The 26,945-nt window shown below is 35.6% G+C and overlaps 1 protein-coding gene across 1 annotated transcript in view; it reads left to right on the plus strand.

Annotated features, from left to right (window-relative positions):
• LOC145992125 (tRNA (uracil-5-)-methyltransferase homolog B-like) overlaps positions 1-26,945 on the plus strand; it is a 49,437-nt gene that overhangs the window by 6,172 nt on the left and 16,320 nt on the right. Inside the window, exons 4-6 of the mRNA XM_083128376.1 lie at positions 9,419-9,611; positions 13,119-13,246; positions 25,231-25,481. Coding sequence (XP_082984502.1) covers positions 9,419-9,611; positions 13,119-13,246; positions 25,231-25,481 — 572 coding nt within the window. The remainder of the gene's footprint in view (positions 1-9,418; positions 9,612-13,118; positions 13,247-25,230; positions 25,482-26,945) is intronic.

Consider the following 26,945-nt stretch of genomic DNA (forward strand, 5'->3'; position numbering starts at 1 on the left):
TGCTGAAGTAAGCAACGAAGAGGACAATTCTGGTAAGCAAATGGAGGATTTACTCTGTTGTAAGGACAGATTTTCTGACACTCGCATGATTGAATGCACGTCATGCAAGAAATGGGAACACGTAAATTGTAGGGGTCTTACAGTTATTCACTGGGTAATATTCAGCTCTATGAAAGAAGACTATTACTGTAAGGCATGCAAACCAGAATTCAATCCATTCACTCTAAAATCATACTTGGATACAGTAAATCCCAATATTGACCAAATTTTATCTGCTTTTCACTTGAGTTTGGCCCAACATGAGAATAGGTTGCAAGACAAGTTGCTCCAGAATACCGAAACGCTGGAGAATAGGTTACTTCAGAACACTGAAGCTCTGGAGAATAGGTTGCAAGACAAGTTGCTCCAGAATACCGAAACGCTGGAGAATAGGTTACTTCAGAACACTGAAGCTCTGGAGAATAGGTTACTTCAGAACACTGAAGCTCTGGAAAATAGGTTACTTCAGAATACTGAAGCTCTGGAGAATAGGTTGCAAGAGAAGTTGCTCCAGAATACTGAAGCTTTGGAGAATAGGTTACATGATAGACTTGATCAGAACGCTGAAACGCTGCGCGAAAGTTTACAAACAAACTGTGAAGTTTGGGGCACAAAATTGGTTAGGTTGCAGCAAAGTACTGAAAAACTGAACGAAGGACTCCAACATGTAGAAAATAAGTTGCAGGAGGTTTCTGATTCTTGTCAATCAGCTAATAGGTTACTAAATGAACGTATAAATGATGAAGTAACTTTATTAAATTCGAAAGTCAGTGATCTTGAATCAAAACTAGACCATCATGATGATGAGTTAAAACAACACTTATCAAACCAGTTGTGCCAACATGAAACTTCTATAAGTACACTACAAACAAATATGAATACTACTCAGGTAAAGTTGCAAGAATTTGATTCTATGCTTAAGGATTTAAATGAGAAATGCATTAACTTAGAGCAAAGCGATGTTATTTGTACTAGCATGGTTAGAGACGTTCTACGACCAGATAAAGAACTAAGTAATGATGATGCACTTATTAATGAACATAGGCACATAGCATGCCAAACTGATACAAGATTAAATTCTAAAATAAAGCATGTTGTTTTTAGTGAACACAATAAATGCGAAACATTTCATACAGGTTCTTCTGGCTATGATACATCTGATGCTGAAGTGAATTCTGTAAAGGAAAATGTAACCAAATTGTGCAAGGGCAAATCTGCTCACAATAAAAGTAGAAATAAATTTGCTAAAGCTTCCACTTCACAAGGCAAGAATACATATGCATTGCGGCATTGTGTTTTAGATAATACTGAATTTAGTAATAGCAATCCTACTGTTGACAAAATCCATTGTACGTGTTCACGCAATAACCATTCATGTCTTTCTTCGTTGAACAACTCTTTACTGTATGATAATAAGCACGTACATACTTGTGATACTGAAAATAATGCACCTAGTTCTTTATGTGCTACAGACACATCAAAGCAAATTTGTTCTACATCTAACGGAAATTCCATACCTTCTAGAACTTATGTTGCTTGTGATAGTAAAGACAATTTCACAGGTCTTGAAACTTCAGTATGTGATTGCCAACGTCAAAGTACATGTCATTCCTTAATCCATGATCAGTTTCCTGATGACTTAAATGTAAATCATAGTCCTTGTACTAGAACAAACTGTACTTATAACCCGATGTGGCTGAATAATGATTCTACATGGAATTCTTATAATCAGTCTGATACATGCTCTAATAGATTTTCACGAGTTAGTGAACTTAGTCAATTGCCACGTTTTGGAGGAGATGTTTCAAAACAGTCTGCTAGAGAATTTATCGAACAACTAACTACAATGTTAAACATAATTGGTGTTCCTCCCAAGTATAAATTATGTATAATTCGTAAGTGTTTTTATAACGTAGGCGCTTACTGGTTCAACAGTGAAAAGAAGAGTTTCATTTCTTATGAGGACTTTGTACATAAATTTCTTGATCAGTTTGCATCTAATGAGTTATTAGAAAGTCAGTTGACATTGTTACGATCAAGAAAATACAACCCAGCTTCAGGTTTGTCATTGGAAGCATACGCTTTAAAAACGTATTCTGCTTATTGTAACCTTGTGGAAACTCCAAACAAAGTTGAAGTAATACGGATGATTTTGAAACAGCTACCTGAGTCAATTTCAAAGAATGTGGGCTGCCATAACATTACAGATCTTAAGCAACTGACGCAGAAATTAAGGACTATTGATTTGTATTCGAGCGAAAAGAATAAAAGTTTATCTTTGCCCGGTGATAATACAGATTCTGATGACAAGGCTAATAAGAAGAGAAGTTTCGACAGACCAAAATACTTCGTCAGGCAAGTAAATGTGGAGCGGAATTCTTATGATTCTACAACACAGACCGAAAATGCAGGAATCAATGTAAATCATCGCCCATCTCCCAGAAGATTTGAACGCAATCCCTCAAGAAGGCAGTTTGTGAGGTCTGAAAGAATTAATAATAACGTAAATAATTCGAATTTCAGACTTGGCAATACCCCAACATCTGATAACAGAAGATATAGTAGAACTGGAAATTACAATGAACAACCAATAGAGTATGGTAATGCATCTCATAGTTTACAGGAAAATAGTGTTACAGTAGGCAGCACCAACTTGCAGCGTAATTCTGCAAATATGGAACACCTAACTCCGACTGCTACTACTAACACAAGTGCACATTCTTCTAACTACTTAAACAACTAAGGCAGGGTGATATGCTCCGATTTACCTTGCCACAAATAAATGCAAAGGAGCTGGATGGTAGAGTTAATAACCCTTATTTAGTACATGTTAAGGAATGTCTGAAGGATTATAATAAAATTAAATCTTTAGGCGTTACCAGAGATAAAGTTTTATCTGTAGCATTTTTATTAGAATGGTACGATTCTGAACCAGAGTGGATTATGTCAGAAAACGGTACTCCAATACCGAAAATTGAGAATCCAGAAATACAAGGTAAAATTGCGGATCTGTCTTTAAATTGTTTAATTGATACTGGAAGTCAGTGTAATTTATTAGATTATAAAATCTGGACAATTCTAAGTTCAATTATACCAGGAGCAAAATTGGAACAATTAGAAGGAATACAATTGGCTTGCTTTGCAGGAGATCAACGTATAAAGGTAATGGGTTTCAAATATGTAACAGTTCAAATAGCAAATGAGTTTTTCCACATGGGACTGTATATTGTTAAACAGTTACACGCTGATTTAATTCTGGGTTCGCCGTTTTTGTGGCAATATAAGGCGATTATAAATTACAGCAACGCAACCGTCATGCTTTCGAATTCATTAGGTCAAGAAATAATTACTCCGTTTTTAGTGCACTCTGAAGAAAGTCTTCCGTCAATGAAGGGAATAGTACGTTCTTGCAAATTACCAATTTCAACCACTTCACAAATTGAAGGAACATCTGACATCGCTTCGGAGGAAGATATTCGGCGTGCAGCGTACATGAACAATACTCTTCCATCTGATTGTTTGGATCAGTTATTTCATCTTCTTCTCGAATACCAAGTTTTATTTTCTGACAGACCTAAAAAAGCAAATGTGGAAGCTTACGATATACAATTGGATACTGATGTGCCAATAATAGCACCCACTTACCCTGTTCCTTATGCTAGACGGGATGATATGGAAAGAGAGTTACAAAAATGGCAACAGTGGGGCGTTATACAAGAAAGCACATCTCCCTATAGGAATCCACTCCACATAGTCCCAAAGGCGGGAGGTTTATGGAGACCAGTGGTCGACTTCCGTAAATTAAACCAACACGTAATTTCTCCGATGACACAGGTAGAGCCTATCTCGGAATTACTACAAAGATTGAAGGGAGCAAAATACTTCACATCTATTGACCTTAGTTGCGGTTATTTTCAGATTCCTTTGACACCAAGGTCGTTTAAGTTTACGGCATTTTCTTATAGAGGTATTTTGATGGAGTTCCATTTTTTGCCTTTTGGAATCAAAAGTGCCGTGAGTGTGTTCGTTGATAGAATGCATAAAATATTTGGCAATCATACAAATTCTTTCCTGATTGTTTATATTGATGATATTTTAATTTTCTCTCCATCAATTCAAAACCACTTAGAACATTTACGTTATGTTTTATCAACTCTGAAGACAGCTAATATGTCTATTAAATTGTCGAAATGCAAGTTCTTCCAAACTGAAATACATTTCCTAGGCCATGTGATTTCTGGAGAAACCATTCATATTGATCCTGAAAGGAACCAAGCAATCATGGATTTTCCAGTTCCTCAAAACAAGAAGGCTCTAAGGAAATTTTTAGGAATAGTAAATTGGAGGAGAAAATTTGTTCACAAATTTGCAATGATAGCTGCTCCTTTGTATGATTTACTAAAATCAAATAACAAGTGGGACTGGAAGGAGAATCATCACCAAGCTTTTAATGATTTGAAACAGCTAGTTACATCTCCTGATGTATTAGCTCAACCGGATTTTAGTAAAATTTTCCATCTTAACACTGATGGAAGCAAAGTTGGAATTGGAGGAGTTTTATGGCAGTTATCAGATGAAGATGAAACGTTAGTAATACAATATGTTAGTAGAGTATTGCGTGGTACAGAATTAACTTATTCAACTCATGAGATTGAATGTCTTGCTATCCTCTTTTCAGTAGAAAAGTTTAGTGTTTATCTTAGTGGAAGAACATTTGTTATTCATTGTGACCATCAGTCACTTTCATGGCTGCAGTCGGCTAGAAGTTTAAACCCAAGACTAAACCGCTGGGCATTAAAACTTCAAAGTTTTGATTTTACTGTTGAACATATTCAAGGTTCTACCAATATTGTGGCTGATGCCTTAAGCAGATATCCTGCAAGGTCACAGGGAGATTTATTCACATCGAAACTCTACGTTAATAATACAAATATCGATCTCCTATCCCAAGATACTCCACAATATTGGGTACAATCTCAACAGAACGATGAGCAGTGTCAAAAGTTAAGAATTGCGATAAACAAAGGAGATTCTAAGTTCGAAATCAGAGGACATTTTAGAATGCATGAAGATATCTTATTCTATAAATCTATTGCGTCTGAACACTGGAGAATACAGTACCTAAAAAAGCTGTGGAAAAGGTACTGTATGATCATCATGATTTATGTGGACATTTTGGTTATTCAAAAACCTTCAGAAAGTGTTCAAAATTTTTCTTTTGGCCAAACATGAAAGCCAGCATTAAATTATATCTGAGAAATTGTCTTGAATGTGCCAAGTCAAAGCAGAGAGTGCAACGTATCACACGAGAAGATCTTCACATATTAACTCCTAAAATACATCAATTCCTTTCATTAGATTTGATTGGTCCGTTACCAGCTTCTCAAGGTTATCAATATATACTAAGTATAGTGGACCTTGCAAGTAAGTTTATTATGGTTTATCCTTTGCGTAAAGCTTCATCTATGGAAATTATCAATAAACTAAACCAATCGTATTTTCATCATTATCCTGCATGTCTAATTATATTAAGTGATAATGGTTCACAATTTAAATCTAAGGAGTGGCGAAGTTTTATTACCTCCAAGAACATCAAGCATATTTTTACTTCGCCATATTCACCACACGCTAATCCAATCGAACGCTACAATAAAGAGATTGTGCGTTTACTGAGGTTATTTTGCAAGGATAATCATAAATCTTGGGCTAAATGTTTGACAAACGTTGTCAAATTGTTGAACAATTCATATTCTGAATCTATTGGTTTTACACCTGCGGAACTATTTTTACACGATCAAGTTAAAGATAATATAACTAATATTGTCGATTGGCCTGAGAATATTGAAGAATTATCCTGGAAGGCAAAATACTTGGAGCTAAAAGAAAAACTTAAACATCGAAGAAATTCTAAAGGTGTTCAAACAAGCTCTGGTACTAAAAATATTGTCAAAGGAGATTTAATCATGATTAAAAATCATGCTAAGAGCTCTGCTTTAAACAAAACTATCTACAAATTGTATGATTTGTTTATTGGCCCATTCTTGGTAATAGAAGTAAGAAACAATTGTGCGACTGTAGTTTCTCTAGATGGAAAGGGAACAAAAGGTAGACAAAACCTAGAAAACATTAAACCTTTTAATTGTTCGGAGGAGAAAAGAAAGGAGTTGTTAAGAAATACTGATTTATGTTTTAATTGTACATAAGGGTTGAATTTGTTGTAATTTTGTGCAAAAACGAGTTCCGTTGTTTGCATTATGTATTTTATTATCATGTGTAAACCAGCATGAATTTATTATCTCTGTTCTGTTGATCATCATATTATCTTTTATGTAAGAACTTATGTTTGGCTTCTATTCTCATCAGTATGGTGTATGTCAATGTATTGAGGAAGAGTGTTGACACGAATAACAAAGGGATAATTATACAAAGTGTCTCTCTAGAAGAATGATAAGAAGGAATATATATATAATGTAAGTTGAATGTAATGTGGTTCGTATTTTTATTGAAGGGCTTCATTTGCACATATAGTTTCAAACGGAAGAAGTGCACTCGTGAAGAATAAAACCTTTTTAAATGGACATAAGATGGTTATGAAATAGTAATGGTAATGAGATTGCAGTAAAGAAGAAATCTACTGAAGATGGCAGTAAAGAAGATGTGAAAAGAATGAGATTGCTGCCAAAGAAGTAGTAGAAGAAGAAGTGAAGATGATACATTGAAGATGTTAAGTTTGAAAAATATACGTATTTCTACATCAAAGTATGATGTCAACGTTTTCAACCGGAGGAGGAGGCTATTGCAACAGTTCTTTAATTCAAAGACATTTTACAATTATATTTTGTTATTTACTTGTGAGCATAATCTGAAAAGAATGAAGAAAATTCTGTTGTGCTACTCTGTTTAATTTTGATGTTATTTTGTTTATTATTCGTTACTATAGTGACTGTAAAATTTGGTTAATAGACTAATTTTGTTAAGTAACATTTGAAAAGTTATTTTTAATTTAAAATATTGCGACAAACTGCTCCACACCGGGGACAGTTGCACTGTATACACAAAAGCATAATGGAAACAACTGTTCCATTACTCAAAAGATGAAAAAGAACATTCTATGTTATCAGTAAATAGCAGTGGCGATGCGTGGTCTTAAGAAGGCAAACAATGCAGTACTCCAGAAAAGGGGTGGGGGGAGAGTAAATAAAATATACAGTCCATTGCCCTAGATTTTCTAGTAACATTTTTAATAATAATAATAATACTATATCCCACAGTCCTCTCTCAACGGCCATGCTTCTTAGTTCAAAATTGTTGGTCACATTATTGATGTAGTAAAATACTTGAAGTAAAGACTTGAAGCTTTCCTGGTGACTCATGATGAAAAGATTCTCTCGGGCTATCGACCAGGTGAGTTGTGGAAAAAATACCAAGGTTTAGAGAGCTAACGTCACTCACCTTGTCGATATCCCGAGAGAATCTTTTCATCAATAAAATACTTGCTATTACTTACAGCTGCCCGTATAACATTGAAATTGCCATGTTTGTTTTGGTAAATTCACAACACACCAAACAAAGGAGAACACTCACTATAACCACTCTTTTTTTCCCACACAAATGGAAAATGTTCCAAAACTAACAGAAAAGTGATACCAACCTCGTTTGTAGAGGTATATTTGGTGCTTTTAAGCCGATTCTCAGCAACATACACAATATACACAACCATACATTTTTGAATCCTTGTCCCTAGGTTCAAAACTTGCAGTACCTGAAGTTCTGTGGATGCTAGTTTAGGCAATAGGCACGTACTTCTTCAAATTATAGCTTAACGCTCATTTCCTTTTAGATATATTATTCATATTATATTTACAGAAGTTAATTCTTGGCCGTTATTCGCAAAATTTCATTCCGGTGTACCCTGTCCCCCCTTCCCAAAGAGAGTGTGTAGACTCGCGTAGCCACTGGCTCCACGAGTAAAAAAAAAAATATAACCCTCAGTACCAAAAAAGGTGGCTGAAGGTATGTGTGTTGTGTACCTGGTTTCCCACATGAAATAAACTATTGGAATAATGTGAAATGAGCAAGTGTGTGTATTAAAAGAAAGAAAGTTGAACATCCCCGCCGTCGGTTCACATAATAAGGAAAGAAAGCTCGCCCAGCCGCTCCCCTCAGAGAAAAGATACCTCTTACATTGCTGTACTCCGCCAAACATCTGAGGCCGACTGCTCCCCTGCCCTTCCTATTTATAGGCCCTGCTAATGACCTAAACCGTTACTGGAAACTTACCGCTCCCCCAATGGCCAAGAACCCAAACGTACAGGAATACATAGACATACACAATTTATAACATAAGAAAGGATCCAGTATTGATCGCATCATTACAAAAATTATTGTTCACAGGAGAGTAAAAGAACTGACCAAGCTCAAAATTAATTAAGCTTTGCAATAATAGGTCATTACAACAGCAAGAAAATGTGCCGGTTTTTTTAAAAATAATATATCCTATTAAAAATAGTATTTAGGACTTAACTTTTTTGCTATTTGCAGGTCTCTGAAGAGAGTTTCATTGTTTTCATTACATAAGTTTTATCGAGAGAAAAAACATCAGTTTATTGAATTTGTTTGTATGGAAAATCACAATAAATGTAGTGTAAATTACTCGGTAGTTGCTGCAATTTGAGATGAGAGAGGTGTGAAGCAGACAACAGCCAGCTGTTCCGCAGATTCCAGCACTCTTTAGTGCCGGGCTCACCATGTTCGTCTTAACCCCTGAATGTCGACATCATTGACACGTTTTACAAATCGGGAAAGTTAAAGTTAATGCTTTAGAGTTTGTCTACATGGAATTTGAAACAGTTATAATGATTTATTTCAATAATTATGTGTTTATAATAAAGCAAATATTCATCTTCGAGGTCATATTAACACTTATATGCTTTCTGCTTGGCTCAGCTGTTTTCGAGAAAACCCCGAAAAGCAGAGCTTTTATAAGTTGTTTGGGGACCGTACCTTCACCAGCATCCACCCTTCGCCATATGATGCTTCGGGTGCCTTAGTTTCCTGCACAGTGGCTGCAAGCAGAAAGGTTGCTGCTTGCCAATGGTCTGCTGAGGGAGTTTGCGGTCGTAAAATTTCGCGAAATTGAGTGCGATAGAAAGTAAATAAGCCACTCAACATTAAGTACATTAAATAATATTTTAATAGTGTAGTATAGCATTGCTTGTACTATATCTTCGCCACTGGTAAATAGGCACTAATGTATGCAATGCATTGGGAAACAGACCCCACCCAGACATTTTGATGGAAATATGAACACTGCATCTTGTTCTGTGTATATAACAGTAAATTTGCATTGTTATTAATAGATTAACTTTATTACATACAGGCAAAGGAAAAGCAAGAAAAAGCAAAAGCTAGCATGGATACACTAATGTCGGACATTTTGAAAGTGAACCCAAAATTGCAGTATCCGATGAAGAAGCAGAAGAAGGGCGGTGGCTCAGACTTGTATGAGTTTGGTAACATTCGGACAGCTCCTGCTGCTTCGAGTTATCTCAATCGATACAGATTTTTTATTGGTAAGTTTTATACAAATGTACATACAGTTTATTATCTTGTATGAGGTGAGAAGCTAATGTGTAGAGAAATTGTAATCTACTTTCTTGTAAACTAAAGTCCATTATTCAAAATGATTGTCTGAATTTAAAAAAATTGTCAAATGTCAATATGATTACTCTGCAGATAGCTGCACAATAGTGCCAATTCACCCCCAATCTCATTTCAGTGGGCATTCTGATTTGCACCTTGTTCTTGGATACTTGAAGGAAGATGAGAAGACAAAACTGGTGCTTGACTTAGCCCCATAGAAAAGTCACATGGGTTAGGCGTGTAGAACAAGTTGTCAGGAGAGTGTCTTCCGATCAACATTGTCCCCACGACTGATCCATCATTTCAGTGATGCAAAATGTCTGGGGAAAATAGAAATTTTGACTTTTCGGTAAGGGGATAAAATATAAACGCTTCTCTAAACAAGTATATGGGGCATGAAACTGTTAGACATTTTTCTCTAAATCAATTATTTGTTCTTGTTTTCGTGCCTCAAAAAGGCAGTTTGTGAAAATGGAATGTTCGTACTATATTTTGTACTTATTTTTAACACTTGTAGCAATATTTTTTTCGTCAGACAATAACAATGTGCTAGGTAGACTCACAACTTCTCAATAATACACAGGAAAAGAACACACAAAGTAAAATATAGTGGTTTTATTTTCTACTTTAAAATTCAAAAGTTATCTTAGCATAGATATAGAGTTAGCATAGCTTTTGTCGCTACTTCCCGCAACGATTTCTAAAACAAAGAATACTTGAAAGTATTGTGAAAATGGGACGGGAAAAAAGTTTAGCTACTTTTGACAAATTTAGCATATTTGTGAATGTGTGCTCTACTACTAATGGGTCCAACTGCCAACCCTGAATCAATGTAGTCATGTGTGCACGTGCTGGGGAATGGGAGGTCTCAGATTTTGCTATCAGCTGATGCTTAATACACATAGTAGAGTGCAGTGTAACAATGATTTATTCAAACACCCCCAACAACCCACAAAACTTTCATTAACACACTCCCTAAAATTTTTACCAAAGGCTCTTGCTGTGTACAAGTAAGTGTTACCCAGAAGCAAAATTAGTTCGTAAGTCCAAATTATAATTTCATTAAAGCATTTGATAAACAATATCTTGATTGGTTGAAGTAATTGTATTAATTTTTAACATCTTTAGTGTATTTCACAATTGATAAAAATAAGAAAAAAAAAACATGTTTAAATATCAAGCCGAAATGCAGCAGCCCACGTGTGGGTGAAATCTACACAGGTGATGTTTCTATGGCCTTTTGAAGGGAACTAACAATGCCTCTCAGCTGAATCAAGGTCATGATATTCGGAAGTGTTCACTGGGTGGAAAGGTACTGAGAAGGGCCTCGGGCACTCATTGGTAAAGATAAAGAAATATTTCAAAACTGCTTGGGTTATTTTTACCCATTCACATATCATTACGGGTTAATGGTGGTGGGGCATCATAGAAATGTGCAATACATTTTCTTGCGAAGATAGGAATGGTCAAATTATGTATTTGTTTCATTCACGTTAGATTCTATAAATATTGACAATTCTGCTGAAGACTGTGTTAAGAACTTTAGTGTTGATGTGTGCGGTTCTGCAGCAAAGTAATTTTAAAGATATGAAGATTGTCACCGAATAGGAGATAAAGTTCTTAAAAATAATTTCCATTGGCTCTAATAAATGGGGTGTTTGTAGTTACTTTTCCTTCTACTCTATGCACTGTAAAAGCAGATTATCAGTTTTGAAGAAAGTTGTGACAGAAATAAAAAGTGGTAAACTGAAGAACTTGGCTGGGAAAATACGTCTAAGGAACTTGTATTCAACACCAACGTACAATTAAAGGAGAAGGCAAGATATTGGAACTAATGAATTATTTAATGCCTTAAAAGACATCAATTTTTTCTTGAAAGTGATTTGATAGGAAGTCTGTTTTCCTTGCTTTAAATATTTATTGTGCATAAATTCATTATAACGATACTTTTCACAATTATTATTATTATTTTATTTAATCTATTTCTGGGAATGTATTTCAGTCTTCCAAGTGCATTGTGTATATTGTTTAGTTTTACTGTGCTCCCATGTGTGTATTGAAATAGCTCAAAATTATACTTTTTGTATAAAAATGAAAATAATCAATCTCATGTGAATAATTCTGTAGACCCAAAATGTCAATTTTTACCTTAAATATGCTAATCTTACACTTTTGTATTGATATAAGGGTCAAATAACTAGTTCCTGATGTTTTCCAATTTTTTTGGCATTCTGGATCACTGCATTGTAAATGCTGGTTTGCAAATGCCCTTACTGCAAATTAAATCAGCACTGTTTTCATAAGCTGTCATTCAGTGAGCATAACCAGCAGGGATTTTAAATTCCCTATGTGGAAACATTGTGGTTGTTCACTTTCGCACATAAATGAAAGGTTGATTTATCATCAAAAACAGTCTCTCTGAGAAGAAATGCATAGGGCTGCATTCTTAGTGACGTAAATACACCACTGTCGGTTGTGACATGCCAAGTTCGTTACTGCATCTCTCAGTTGATTTCCTAGGACACTGTTGGAACTCTCTATCTAGTCCACTTGCACTTCTGTCTTGGATGGATGGCCACTGCTTCTATTTTTACACAGACACCCTGTCACCCAAGACTGTATACCACCTGTGAATGGAATTTTTGTGCTGACCAACTTTCATGAAGTAAGAGCATGCCTTGTCATTGCTGTTTACTGCAAGCTTTGACTCCTAGTGTCCCAATGTATGACTACGGGACAGTGAAACAAAAGAGATTTTGAGAGTTCCTCCATCAGCTTGTGCTCCTATACAGCAAATGTTATATGTTTTGTGACCTGACCACAAGAAAATATTGAAACGTTGCCAATCATGTTGAATAACCCTATACATAGCTGCTAAAAATATATATATATATATATATATATATTACGTGGATTCGATTCCCAGTCTGGGTGATGTAAGGTCAGAATTGTTTTTCCTGCATAAAGGGGCTCTGGGGCTCACTCAGCATCAAATCAATGGGTACTTGGGGTCAACCCCTAAAGATGGTTGGAGTATGGTGTGATCACCTGTAAATAGTTGAGATTGGTAATATGTGGAGCCCTACCCCCCCACATCCCCTAAATTGGCACAGTGCTATATGCACGGGGAGATTACCTTACCCATGAAATAGTGGAATATCTGGTATACATTTTTGGGGTGTCAAACATTTAAAAAAAATGGAGGAAAATATAAAAATTATGAAAAATTTTGTAACACTATCCTCTTATTAGGATCATGAGGAAAATGTATAATGCAAGAAATGTAAAATTGGGACTCTGTTATGTTTTTCTTTATTCTGCGGGCAACAAAATGACAGTGCTGTAATTGGTAATTGGTTAATGTAGAGAAAGTGAAGTAATGTGTCAAGAAAAATAGTACACTCGTATGTCATGTTAATGTAAAATATTTCTTAAAGGTCAGTCAGCTGAGAAGAAGGAAACAGCAGTTGGAGTCTCGCTGTACACGGAAGAGGATGGAACCACTATAATTGGTTCGCCAGAAGATCTGTACAACCTTCCGGACAAAATGAAGATAGCGGCAAAGGTATGGAATGTTGTCGGAAGTGTGTTAGCACAAGGGTAATTTTGAATAACTACATGATGTGGGAATATTTCTTAAATTTGCATATTTATCAAAAATACACATTCGTGATCGTTTATTGCTTAGGTAAGTCACACATGTATGAACAATACATGGTGCGGTGACTTATATTCTCAGTATCACTTGAGGATCTTGTTGTATTGAAAATTAATCTAATTTACACTTTCGTTCTTAAATAACTGATATTTTATACAAGATCAATTCATTTTTTTGAAGACCTACAGGATTATAACTGTAGGCATAATTATTTTGATTTCTACAAGAATAACAGACAGCTTCATATACGTGGATCGTGTTTTGTCTTCAGAAGTTAGAACCACACAAAGGTTACGTTGATCGTCAAGTAACCTTCTTTTGTTTGTGTGTGAGGGCTGGGGTTGGGAAATAACCTGTAAAAGAAAGTTCTCTACTTGATATAAAATACATGGTATGTAATATACGTGAAAAACTTTAGTGCTTCTCAAAATGAATGGAATATGAGTATTTTTCCTGTACGCATCATTTAACTATGTTTTAGAAATGAGAAAGTCATGTGCAATTTGCAGGTGGAATGCGGATTACTTAAAAATTCTCATCACTTTGCCACCACCCACTTCTACAATAGCCATTCCTAATACATCACTGTTTATAGTACCATGGTTAAGTATGAGTCGTGATGCATGGGACATTTGGTAAAATGTAGCAGACTCATCACACCTAATATTTTTGCTTACACCCAACTCTTCAATTGCTTGTCCTGGTTATAAATAAGGAGATATAGAAAAGCCAAAATTGATAATTGATTTCCCAAATTATAGAGAGAACATAAATCTTTTGATTCGTGATCCAAGAAGCGATTGTGCGTATCATGTAACAATGTAATTTTATATCAAATGTAGTATTAGAGCGAGCCATTAATTATGTAATCAAATTTGTGAAAATGAATTACATATTCCGAATATTATTGTTTTACAAGTAATTTACTAGCAAATTACCGTGATTTATGTGAAATGCGTGGCTAACCCTTGCCGATAGCACCCGCAAATGTTTGGTGCATGTGGTGAGAAATGAACAAAACATGTATTGTTTATTAAAGTCTTTTGATTGATAAAAAAAAGTCTTTGTCAGTGATGTTTCATTGCAGGGAATCGCGTGCCACCAGCCATAATCATGTTTGGTGTTGAAAAGGATAAGACTGTGTGAAATTCAGGAGCTATGAATTGTAGAGAAACCAAGATCGGTTTAGTAGCTCCAATTGCCATCAACTGTGGCAGGCTACCAGATTGAAACCCCAGATCTAGTCAGTTGTTTCGTGCAAAGTACACTTGAAAAGCTGTTTTCTGTATAATAATGTTAGAATGTATCTGTATACACATCAGTCTTTATATCCCTTTCGGTTCCCTTTTTAATAGAAAGTATTAAATTTTGAAGTTAACCCCACATCCTCTTGTAGCGACCTTTTCAGAAATATGTTTTACGTCAACAGAACATATGCACACAATATTATCTTTGATTTGTTATTCATGCAAGAACTAGAGGTAAAATCTCAATTTGGTTTAGAAACTGAAAATTTTAAAATGAAATGACTGAATTTTTCAAAACCGAAGTCAGTTGCATTTTCTGCTGTCACATTCCCTGGTTGGATCAGTGTTGCACTTAAATCGAATCAGTAAAAAAACTCCCTATCATATGTCTACTATAGATATGGATTTCAAGTGCTTTTTAACTTTTGTGTGTCCGTATCTTTCAAGCATGAAGAACTCTTTACATCTAATGCGTAATGCTGCCGTAATTTACATTTATTATTTCTAAAAATGAGGGTGGGAGCATAAGACATGTTACTCTTTGTTCCTTTTACAGGACTTTTTTGACTTGTAGTTCCGAAGTAGATAGTGACAGTGATCACTGAAATTAATCAAATAAAATAAACCGGATATGTAAGTACATTTCATGTGTATAAGAAAAATACTTGTGTTGAAATTTCATTAATTAAAATGAAAGTTTCATTTCTCGTACTACTCAAATGTTTCCAAACCCATGTAGAGGATGATTTTTTTTAATGATTAGTGGCAACAAATGAATGTATGCTTGTTTAAGTTTAGATTTCTTTAAAGTAGAAATTGGATCCAATTCTAAATTTGGCAACCAATTATTTGGTGCCAAAATGGGAGAAAAAAGGGGGGCTGAAATTTGTGTAAAACTGCATTCAAGACTTAAAAGTAGTGACTGATAGTCACTGTATTTGCTTTAATTTCTGATGTATATTAAATAATATTTGTGACGATGTGCAATTTTTAACCTGAATTACATCATTGAAATGTGTAATTCATTTTTTTTACAGCTGTGTTAGTAATGTAATGAAGACATAGGTACAGGGACAGTTCCCTCAGCTGACAACTTTGATCATTCATTTTTAATATGATTTATAAAGGAATTTCATATGAAGTAATCTTGCTACAAAGGAACAGATCAAAAATGATCTTCCTTCCTTTCTTTCTTTGTCTTTTCAGGTAATCTGGATTGTTTGCGTGAATATTAGTGGACGTGAAATCCACAATTTTTCAAAAAATATATTTCTAATGTAAATGACCTAAATTTAAGCCAGATTGCATTATAATTTTAGTTCCACCTTTGTTACATCACACTGAGAATTGAAGGTTGAATGGGAAATCGTAAGTTTCTGGTAATCAAAGCTATACTTAAAGATGTTGAACACCATTTCCCTAATATTGAACACTTAGAGAGAGTCAATCACCAGTTGGTGATGGTTATTTAATTGCTGTGTCTAGTTTCACTAGAAGAATCATCAACAATGTTTCAGGGCATCAAAGCTGGAAAGAGCTGATTTAGATCCTCGAACTTGATTAACTGTAGATTGTTTAGCAGATGAGAGTGTATGATTTTTAATAGTGCAACAATTTAAACTTTCCCATCACTGTGCGTAGTCCTGCTTAATTATTGGAATTCAAGAATCTACATCCTAACCCATGATTCAAATGTGAGACCATGGGTTTTGTATCACTTACAATTTAAACTTATATTCCCATCATGGTGCCTAGTACTGATTAATTAATGGAATTCAATAATCCACATCTCCCATAGAATCGATTTCCGACCAAGATTTGAAGGGGTGGGGGGGGGGGTAATGCCCTTGCCCCCTGTAGTTGCGCCACTGTTTATGTTCCGACTGCTGCAGATGCTGCGGTCAGGATGAAAAGCACAAAGTGCATGGCAACTTCATCTTTGTTAAAATCCCCTTGTGCTACACTATCCCTATCAACTAACTGTAACATTTGTTCGCTAACTTTGGGCTCCTCGACAAAGTCTGAAATGTGTGGAACACACAGAACGTACTAACAGGAAAACTACCAGTCACGAATCACGTCAAAACTCACGTTAAATAATTTCCTGACCATGACCTGATTATATCTTGAAAGCATCTGAAATTTTTGTTACAGTGCGATTTGGAGAAAAGAGAATGAAGTAGGCGGACAACAATGCCAAGAAAGAAACTCGCTGAGCTGTAGGCAAATATCGAAAAACAGACAGGCCACTTAAAACAAAAGAAGAAACAATTCTTAACATCAATACTGACGAAAGAAGACAATGGCCTCTTATGTTTGTAGACACTGCCGACAGTACAGAAAAATATATGCGGCTTCTCTTTCAATGCTTGGCTGTTGTATAAATAACCACGGTCTCACTACAAAAACCTAACATTCGGGTGTTCATTGTGACTAACATATGACACTGTAATAATTAATGTTTTCAACGTAGGTTTTGAATAGGGGATGCGGAAGAAAATTAGGGTGTGCACAAGCACCCCTTATGAACCCCCTGGCACCAGCCCTGATACAAATAAACAAAAAAAAGAGAACTGAAATATCATGTGTATTTCTGAACAAATAATGTGTTAATTGCTACCATGTGGTGGTGGGAGATATCTTACACCTGTCTGTAGTGCAATACACACAACAGGAGACATTTCTTTCATATTGAATGATAAAGTGAGGAAATGAATTTTAGCTATATTCATTTTCTGACTTGCTTGATATCTATGCAATATTTAGTGTAAACCACATAGAGAAAAATGCGTTTTTGAAGTGAGCTGCCGTGTATCGTTGGTAGGGCATCACTCACTACCTCATGGAAATTCTTGGAGTGATGGATAATAGAACAGTGTTCTTGCATAAAGTGGTTCTGGGGATTACTCAGCATGTAATCAGTTGGTACCGGGAGAAGTGTGGGTTAAAGGTTGCTGCAGAGTGTGCTGATGACATCATCTCTATGATCTCAGAGATTGAGAATGCACACTGTATGTACCTTCATGGCATGCATCATTACACAAGAATGTTTTTTTTTTTATATAAAGAAAATTCTTTGAGTGAAAAATTAGTGACCATCTGCCCTTACTTGCTGCATTTTTTTAAACTTGTAATGCTTATAAAAATATTATGTAACTTATTCTTTGTTTAATGGTGAAAATAATATTCACCACTACCATATACATACCACAGTGTGCTAACAACATTTATAATTCTCATTACCATAGATGTAATACTTCATACTACATAGAAAATTCTTGGTTGACATGCAATTTTTCCAAATGCTTGAGCTGCCCTTGCGTAAATGGGACACTTCAGCTCAGGACTGAGTGTCCCCAATTAATCATGTTTCTGTTAACAGACCATCCTTATCTGGGTCACTTCTGGTAGGCATACTTAAATAAATAATTACTTTGGCATTAGTCCTGGGTTCCAATTGCGTTCCTTAAGAGAGCGCACCAGAATCCACGAATAAGTTTACTTAAGCAAAGTGTTAATGATTTTACGTTCCAGGTTATTGCTAAAAAGTCTCAAAATGAGCTTTATACATTTATTAACTATGTATGCAAGTTTCGGATTCCTCCAATAGAGTTTTCTAATTTACAACATAGTTTTCATAATCTTTCTACATACATCCCCCCCTTCCCCCCAAATCATATCATTCGCGCCCTCAAACCATATCGTAATCCCCACAAAGTATTTAATCATGACAGCGTGTCTACCGAAAGTAACTTCCTTAGCTTTACTGAACACTATACCTGATCTGCCCCTACTCCCTAAACAGGGGTGCCCATCACGCAAGACCACCGCTAAAATCGTTCATCATTATCTCCCGAAAATAGTTTGGATGAATACGTAATAATTGATGTTTATTTGAATGAAATACCATGTTAAACTGCCCATATTTTTTTAACCTTTAGTTGAAATTTGGTTTAAATTTAAACCAAAAAAATAATTGTCTTGTCGTAATTTTGTTTATTTTTGAACCATGCAGCTTTAGATAAAATTATCGTGGGTTTGCCACACTTATATTTTTATATTGGGGTGGAAACACTGACAGTCGTTTTCCGAACAAGTTTTACCATCATGTCATCCAAACTTTCTCCCTTCCAACAAGCCCACGTGACATGGTCCATTCAGAGTCCTGAGTTGACAGAGAAGTCATAAATGCTTGCTATTATAATGCTGTTTTCCTTCCAGAATGCCGAATGTGACACACAGTCGTTTTGTTCTTGAAGTTTGGGGCTTGCTTACAACAGGAGGTTTTGCTAAGGGGTGGGGTCAGTTTGCATCTTCTTCCCAAAATAGACTGAGAGGAGGGGGCGAACTCCAGATTTTCTTTCTTTTCTCATTGAAATTCTGGGGTTGCGTCTCCCAACTGAAACCCCCCTCGGTTGGGGGTTCTGAATTATACACGGTTGCATGCCCTGATGTTTTAGCTGCATAACAAAAGTTATCCGAAGTTGATTGGTCCCATTGTGTCAGTTATAACAGTTTTATGAGTAATATGCAAATACAGTTTCATTCTGTTGCGGAAGGTCTATTCGTTGAAAAAAAGGCAAAAGTTTGTGTGATTTTCCCAAAATAGCAAAGAAAGAGGGGGCAAACTACACATTTTTATGTTTTATTCATTGACATTCGGGGGTTGCCCCCCCCCCCCCCCCTGCATGGTTGGGTGTTCTAAATTGTACACAGTTGCATGCTCTGATGTTTTAGCTGTAAAACAAAAGTTATCCGAAGTAGAGTGGTCCCATAGTGCCAGAGTTATTACGATTTTTCTCCAGTAAGTATACAAATTTAAATTTCGTGCTCAAAAGCCTCTGGCACTGGGCTTACTTCGTCAGACCCGCGCGCAGACTAAAGGTTAATTGTTCGATTTTTCGAAAAAACTTGCTAACACATTGGTTAAATGTAGTAAATTAAATTATGTAAATATGCATATAAATAGAGTTTGTGATTGTGTTTAAAACTCACAATTTGAGCATTTAACACAAGATAAAGATAGAAAGTTCAGCCTTGGCAAACCAAATAACATGCTCCAGCCATATAACTGATTCAGTTATTGTTTGACGAGACTTTACAGAACCCTAGCTAGGAATTTTTAAGCTCAGGGCGAGAATATAAAAAGTTACTTAAAAAAAACGTTTTCTTGGGGTAAATATAATTATTTTAGTTTAGTCACCCATAAAAATAATGACATGGATTTTAACGTCAGTGCAAATTTAACTTGTTAAAGTAAAAGTTTCCTGTGACAAGAATTTAGAAAAGCGGATTTGATATAATTGTCTTCCAACTTATGTGCCTGCTTTAAGTTAAACAGTATACCAACACTAAGCATTATATTTTAAGAAGTGATGTTATTAATGAATATCAAGAATATCGCTTATGTCTTGTAATGCACCTATAGTATAAAACTTGTGATTCACCTCGGTAAAGTGCCAAACATGCATTGCAACACATTATTGTGAGCGAAGCGAGCAAGGAAATTTTTACAACCAGTTCTTTGCAAGCTTTCAAGAAAATTTAATGGGGTGTCTTAGGATCCCGAGATATTTAGTCTTTTCCAGCTTATCTTTTGACACTTTCAGGGTCGAAAACATGTGGATACCATATTGCTAAATACAGTCTCCAAAATTTAATGTTCAAACTCTCTCTCCACTACAGAAATCCCTTGACAATGTAAGATTTAACACTTTATCAAGAACTTTGTATCTCCCCCTTTAAATTTCATACTCAATCCTACCACCAAAATTTCCATGTCAACAGTAAGTCTAACTTACTGTTGATATTGCAGAGTGGATATTGCCTTCTCCAAAAAAATAATAAAAAAATATATACTTAGTCTCCACACCAGAATTTCTGCAACACTCTAAGACAATAGTAATACACAAGAATTGGATACCACCCTCAATTTAAGGCTCATTCCCCCCCTCTAACTAAACTTCCCGCCATAATCTAAGACCTAGAGTTGGATACTGCACCCCCCCCCCAAGTTTAATTCAGAACCCCCCAAGACGCAAGTGTCAATTAAGACCTAATATGTAAGATTTGGATAGTCCTCCCCCTTTTCAATAATACCCCAGAACACTTTCTTTTCTTCATCAAATGTTTTAAATATGGTGCAGTTAAGGTGTAAAATTTTTACATAAATTTTGGAAAAATATGTACAGTAAAAACTGCATATCCCGGAACCTCCTAAATGCCTGAAGGAAACCTGTAAATACGGAAAAAAAAGTCTACCTGAAAATGACGTGCTTAAGGTGGAAACGGAACACCATTTAAAGACCAACGAGATGTTTTTATTCTCAGTAAGACGGGAATTTCTTCCTTTATTTTTTCGCTCGCAAGAAAACAATGCAATAGCAATACTGTAAGTGGAACACGCCTCTGTTGCCACTCGCTTATCGGTAACATTGTTGATATGAAAGAATGCTCTACAACACTCATAGCTGTTACGATTCAGTTTCTTTCTTTCATATCTTACCCTCTTTCTCCACCTTTCTTTGTCTATTTCTCCACTGTTCTTTCGTCATCTTTCTATTTTTCTTGTTATCTCTCTGTTTCTTTCTTTTTTCATCACTTTTATCTCAATCTTTCTTCACCTCTCTTATTCCATCTTTCAATCTTTCTCTTTCCCTCTATGCACATCGCGCTACAATGCCAGGGGTCCCGGGTTCGAAAAGATACATAATTGTAATCTCTGCTATGCTTATTGTGACTATCACATTTTTATTCATGTACGTACATGCATTAGTACTCTACATTATAAGTAATGCGAAATGTAAATCTGTCTTTCCATTATTTCCTGCAGTGCTCTATACTCTATTTAAAGTCAACCCTGTGTAAGAAGGAAAACTGTTAAGACTGAAAATTTTGCTCGGAACCATCATGTTCCGGGATAGACAGGTTTTATTGCATATGTTAAATTTTATATTATTTGAAGGTAAAAGACCCCCCTCTCCAAATCTCGATGGCACCCCTGATACTATATATATATATATACACCATATTTACCCATGTATAATGTGCACCCTGGTTTTTGATATGGGAAAGTGACTAACAATTATATCTCGTATGTAATGTGAAGTACAATTCAAGTTGAAGAAATGGCTTCTTACTTGTGAGTTTTAAAGCTGTTACTATGCCGATCAAGAGCGAATTACATTATACCTATTGAATGAATCATCTGTTGCAATGTGGACCAAGAGGAGAGTATCATCTTGTATATACAATGAGTCAGTCACCAACCCATTCTATCACCCCCATCTCTCTCCACTGTGCATTCTATAGTAAAGGGGGGAATCAAAATTATGTTTTTAACTTTTCACCGGAAGTTATTTTCTATTATTCCTCACATGACACTGCTGATACATATCCCATGTGACAGAAGGTGCATACTCAGTGACATAGTGAAAACACACTTGCTTTCACATGAAATTGTTTGCTATGATTTCCGGCAAACATTGAAAAGCCATCAGGAGAAATATTCATTTATGCCTGTTGATATACACGTGTTACATGCAGTTAACAGGAGTCGCTAGCATCTGTTTGTGACAGTTTCTAGAGCGGAAACTATTTTTGAGGAAATTATTTTCCATTTGTTCTCCCACGACAGACAAATACTGCATGCTCGAATTCTTCAAGAACGGTGCTGCCTTTCTTGAAGTCTCAAAATGCTCCGATACAAAGTGAAACAACCATTGCACTTTAGAGTTTTTCTAAAAATTATTATTACTATAGAAATTCAATTTGGTAATTTGTATTTGCACCGGTTAATGTATACGTGTTATATGCGGTGACATAGTAAAAACATGTGTGGTTTCATGTTGGCTGTCCAAATTATTCTCTGCATACAGTTTTTTGGGAGGGAAAAAAATGGAAAAAGTAAACACTGTAGTTCAAGTTACATTCTGTTCTCATTTGCTAACATAGCCTCTAAATACATATCTACATTCTCTTCTCTCTGTAGTACAAATCAGAGGCTGGGTTGCACAACGTGTAAAGCTTTTGATGGAGACTGCAGTAGGAGTACTTGTAGAGGTTAGGCATCCAGTCATTGGGAGATGCATCGGTGACAAAGCAAAATAACAAGAATATTGCTTTTTAAATATTTTAGAAAGATGTAAAAAAATAAGTCAGAATATTCACATGTTTGAGTGAAATTAGTTGAGCGAGATCATGAAACGGCTAGAAATACATCAGAGATTTGCTAAGTTTAGTGCATCGAAAGGAGAGCCCAGTTCTACATCCCTGTGTCCAACCGGCCTGCTACGTTTCCTGTTGAGTGCAATGGTGTCATGCAGCCCAGGTCATCGCAGCAGGTCTGCGAATCCAAGGTCCTTTCACCACTTGTCCCCCACTCTTGAAGATCTGGGCATAAGAGACCTTTTTTTTCAGCCCCTTTTGTTTACAAACATGGCAGAGTTTGTGACGTCATCAAGATGAAACATCTCAGAATGTCCAGCACTATAAAGCATGCAATGCTCTTGTTTTTAAGAGAATAACACATATTGAAGAGCACCGCAACGCAACTTACATAGAATACTACATGAAAGTAATGGTGCTTAGAAAAAAAATATAAGTAAGCAAAAGCATAAATTTCCCCACTGTTAGTGCTAGAAAGAACTTAAATTTAAAAAAAGCTGTTCTGGATCCATTGTATTTCCTTCATAGTATTTCTCCTTTTAATTTTTTTTGGATCCTGCGGTTCAAATTTTGATTTTGGAAATAAATGTTCTTGCTTTACAAAACACGAAGTACTTTCTGTTGTTTTGTGTTTACTATGCTCACAAATGACAAGACTGATCAAGATTTTTGTTCTCGAGGTGACAGACATACGGACTCAAAAAAAACAACAAAAAAACATCCATTTCCTAACACATCTTACTTCCACACCAGGGATTGCCAAAAATATCAGGATTCCGGAAAATTTAAAATCTCGATTTGGAAATTTTATTACCTGAATTTCGGAGAGAGAGAGGTTTAACAAGTTTTCCATTTTTCGGGTGGAATTTATTAAGAAAGTTTTGTCTTCCTTATTTTACAATCATATACTCCGTAGAAGAAAGAAATAAGATTTAGCCATCTCTACTTGACACATTATGTATGAACAATGTCATCATCATTATCAATGTAGTAATTCCCCCCCCCCCCACCCCAGTTGAAAGATTGACCCTGATATTTGGCAAGTCTTAAGATGACTACGTAAAAATGTTATGCTTTACCACTGTAAGAAAGTGAAGTGGCTTGGAAATACCAATTGTAGTTTGAGAGGGAAAAAATGAAACAAATTGCAATTTACATTTTTATCCATGTGGTTCAAGGTATCAGGCTTTGGGCTTTGTGCTCTGGTTCAAGTCTCCTGCTTGGGGGTGTAACAGCTTTTCACCTGAGATTTTGGCCAGTCTATGGGACTTTGGGCCACCCACCATCTTGAGGAAGTAGAGAGCTATGAAGTACTGGGGGTTCATCATGCTGACCACAGGTCATCCGGTAACTGGTTGTACGATCTCCCACCCAGGCATGTGAGAGTTAGGATGGATGTTGGCCATCAACGGCTTGTGCGCCATGGATTATATACAACCCATTCTTCCTATGCACATCACAATAATAATAATAATGAACGTTTTTCACTTTTCTGCATCTTAAGGCTAATTGTAGCAATATGGATAGTTACATGAAATTGATGAAGCAATGCTTTCAACATGCCTGGTCACCAAGGAAACATACGGTCATGTTACAGTTAAGAAAATTGCAGCATGAACTGACATGAAAAATCCAGCATCTTTTGCTAAGAATATAATGAACTTGTCACACCTATGAAGAATTGTTTGTATACCACAGAACATTATCCAAACGTTCCATCTTCAAGGTCATCCCCGATAATATACATACCGACAGCTGCTACAGGAACATGTTTGATGTCTTTTTTCCTTGGTGTGAAAAATCTCTCTTACGTGTCCAGAACTGTTCCATTTGTGTGACTTTTTAAACTACAATCTACATAAAATAAAAACTTGACCTTATAAGTGTGCAATGTGACGACCCATATACTCACTTCTGAAATGTAATGTTTTATTATTTAAAGGTGAAAACCAAAAAAACTTCTTTTATCCATGCAAAGCTGAAGGGGTTGTTCTTTGAGAGACATACTTCAAATTAGTGACAACAGCATATCTGATGCAATATCATTAAAGAAATTACTAGGTGAAATGGTGTGAATAACATTTTAAGTTTAAATTTGATTACCAAAGCGTGGGGTGATTAGTTTGCGCAAAGGAGTGGGATTGTAATGGTCTGTGCATCAATTTCTGTATTGTTTATCTACAAGAGAAATACAGGAATTAAAATAACATTAAATTACTTCATACCATGAATGGAATGGAGGAAATAGAGAATCCTGAAATTCTAATATTATCATCCTCTTATTAAAAATGAGTATGAAGTGGTATTTACGTTAAAAAAAAAAAAAAAAAAATCTTGTCGATCAGATGGTAAAGATATCATCTAATAACTTGCAGTATACTTATTTTTTTTGTGGCTTAGGTTCGGGTATGTTATGTCATTATGTGCTTAGAATATGTTCACATTTATTAATAGAAAGCAAACTTATCTCTTATTTAGGTATTCGGGAAGTATCTCAGTGCCTCTGACAAGCCACCGTTTAATAAGAAAACCAACACTGGCTTCTGGCACCAACTGGTGGCCAGGATGTCCACCAATGAAGCTCTGTTGCTTGTCATTGTTTGTAACCAGGGGACCTTGAACGAAACTGCTTTGCACCGGATAAAAGAAAATCTTTTAGATTTTTTTATTAGCGGTGAGGGCAAGTTTTGCGGTGTTAACTCGGTCCATTTGCAAGTATTCCGGGGAAAGTAAGTATAGAGCCTTTGCATCTCAGATTATATTCTTTTTATTTTGGAAGACTCTCGAGTCATATTACAACCTGTTCGTGATGTGTTGAAATCATTTTTTTTTTAATATTTGTTGCATGTCAATTTTCAGAATCAAATTTGCTATAGTACTTTTTGTAGATGGTTTTTATTTGAAATTTATTTCCTTTGGACTTTGTGTGATACGCAAGTGTCTGTGAGGAAATTTTGTGAAGTGTTTGTAATGAAACCATTAGTTTGTTTATAATGCGGCTGTGAATTTGGATCTCAACATTACATCTATAAATGAATGTTTTATACTTAGTTCAGCTGCTGCTTGTGATTCATGATAAGGCTGTAAGCAGTAGTGAACACAATGCTTAAGTGAAAAATCTCTTGGTACCATTTGCACACAGTGCTTCACTGACAAGTTATCGTTTTTTTTAATTAAGAGGTCCTGGATTTGTTTCCCAGTGGAGACGCATGAAGATGCAATCTTGATTAAAGTATCAGAGTGTCTACTCACTGGGAATTCCTTGAATTTTGGGGATTATGTGTGAATTATTGGATCCGGCAATTCTGCATGAATTCTTAGTGAATTTTTCTCCATAGATGTGAAAAACTGCAGCTTTTATTAATCCAAATCCCATTGAATTTATACATACTTAAAAATGTGTTACACTTTACCTTTTTTATCGAGGATGGAAAAGAAAACCTCGTAGAAAATAAAACAGAATGCTCTCAATCCGTTTACTTTGTTAGTGTCTTTTTGCAGGACAATCAAGTCTCAGTATGTGAATTTGCAAAAATAAACTGTACCTTAAATTAAATATTTTACATATATACGTACATACCATTTAATTGAATTGACTTAGAATTTTTGGCTACATTGGAATCACACAGACCCTTTATGTTAATATATTTGTATGAATGCGGGTACTGAGAGGCGATAATACATAAGATTGCAATATAGAAAATATCAGATTGTAACCTTGAATTTTTGGAAAGTTTGCCTTGAAAAACGGGAATTATACTTGACTTTTATCATGGTCCTAGAGTGATCACCCTGCGTATTTATGCCCAATATAATTTTGGACCCATGTATTACAACCCTGAATACAGTGCTGTGTTTCACTAAATTGTGTTTGAACAGTCAGTGAGTGTGTACAGGCTTCAAAGTGTAATTGAATGTCAATGCGACAGATGTAATATGCAAACTATTTTAGAATATGCAGGAAGAAGACTGATTTAGAATTAGAACTTACGAAGAGTTTAATCAACTTACATAATGATAATTTTAAGTGAATCTGAATGGAAATTGAACCATCACCTGGCTTAAACACTGGTGTGGTATGACATAATTGAATACGTAATTTTGAAAACACACTGACAATGTTACAAGGAATAATGCTTGCATTGTTACATGAGCTTTAAAGTTATGTCATGCTAACGCGGCTGTTCATTGCC

The sequence above is a fragment of the Lepisma saccharinum genome, chromosome 9 (assembly GCF_977018435.1).
Source record: "Lepisma saccharinum chromosome 9, izLepSacc3.1, whole genome shotgun sequence".
In the NCBI taxonomy this organism is placed as follows: Eukaryota; Metazoa; Arthropoda; class Insecta; order Zygentoma; family Lepismatidae; genus Lepisma; species Lepisma saccharinum.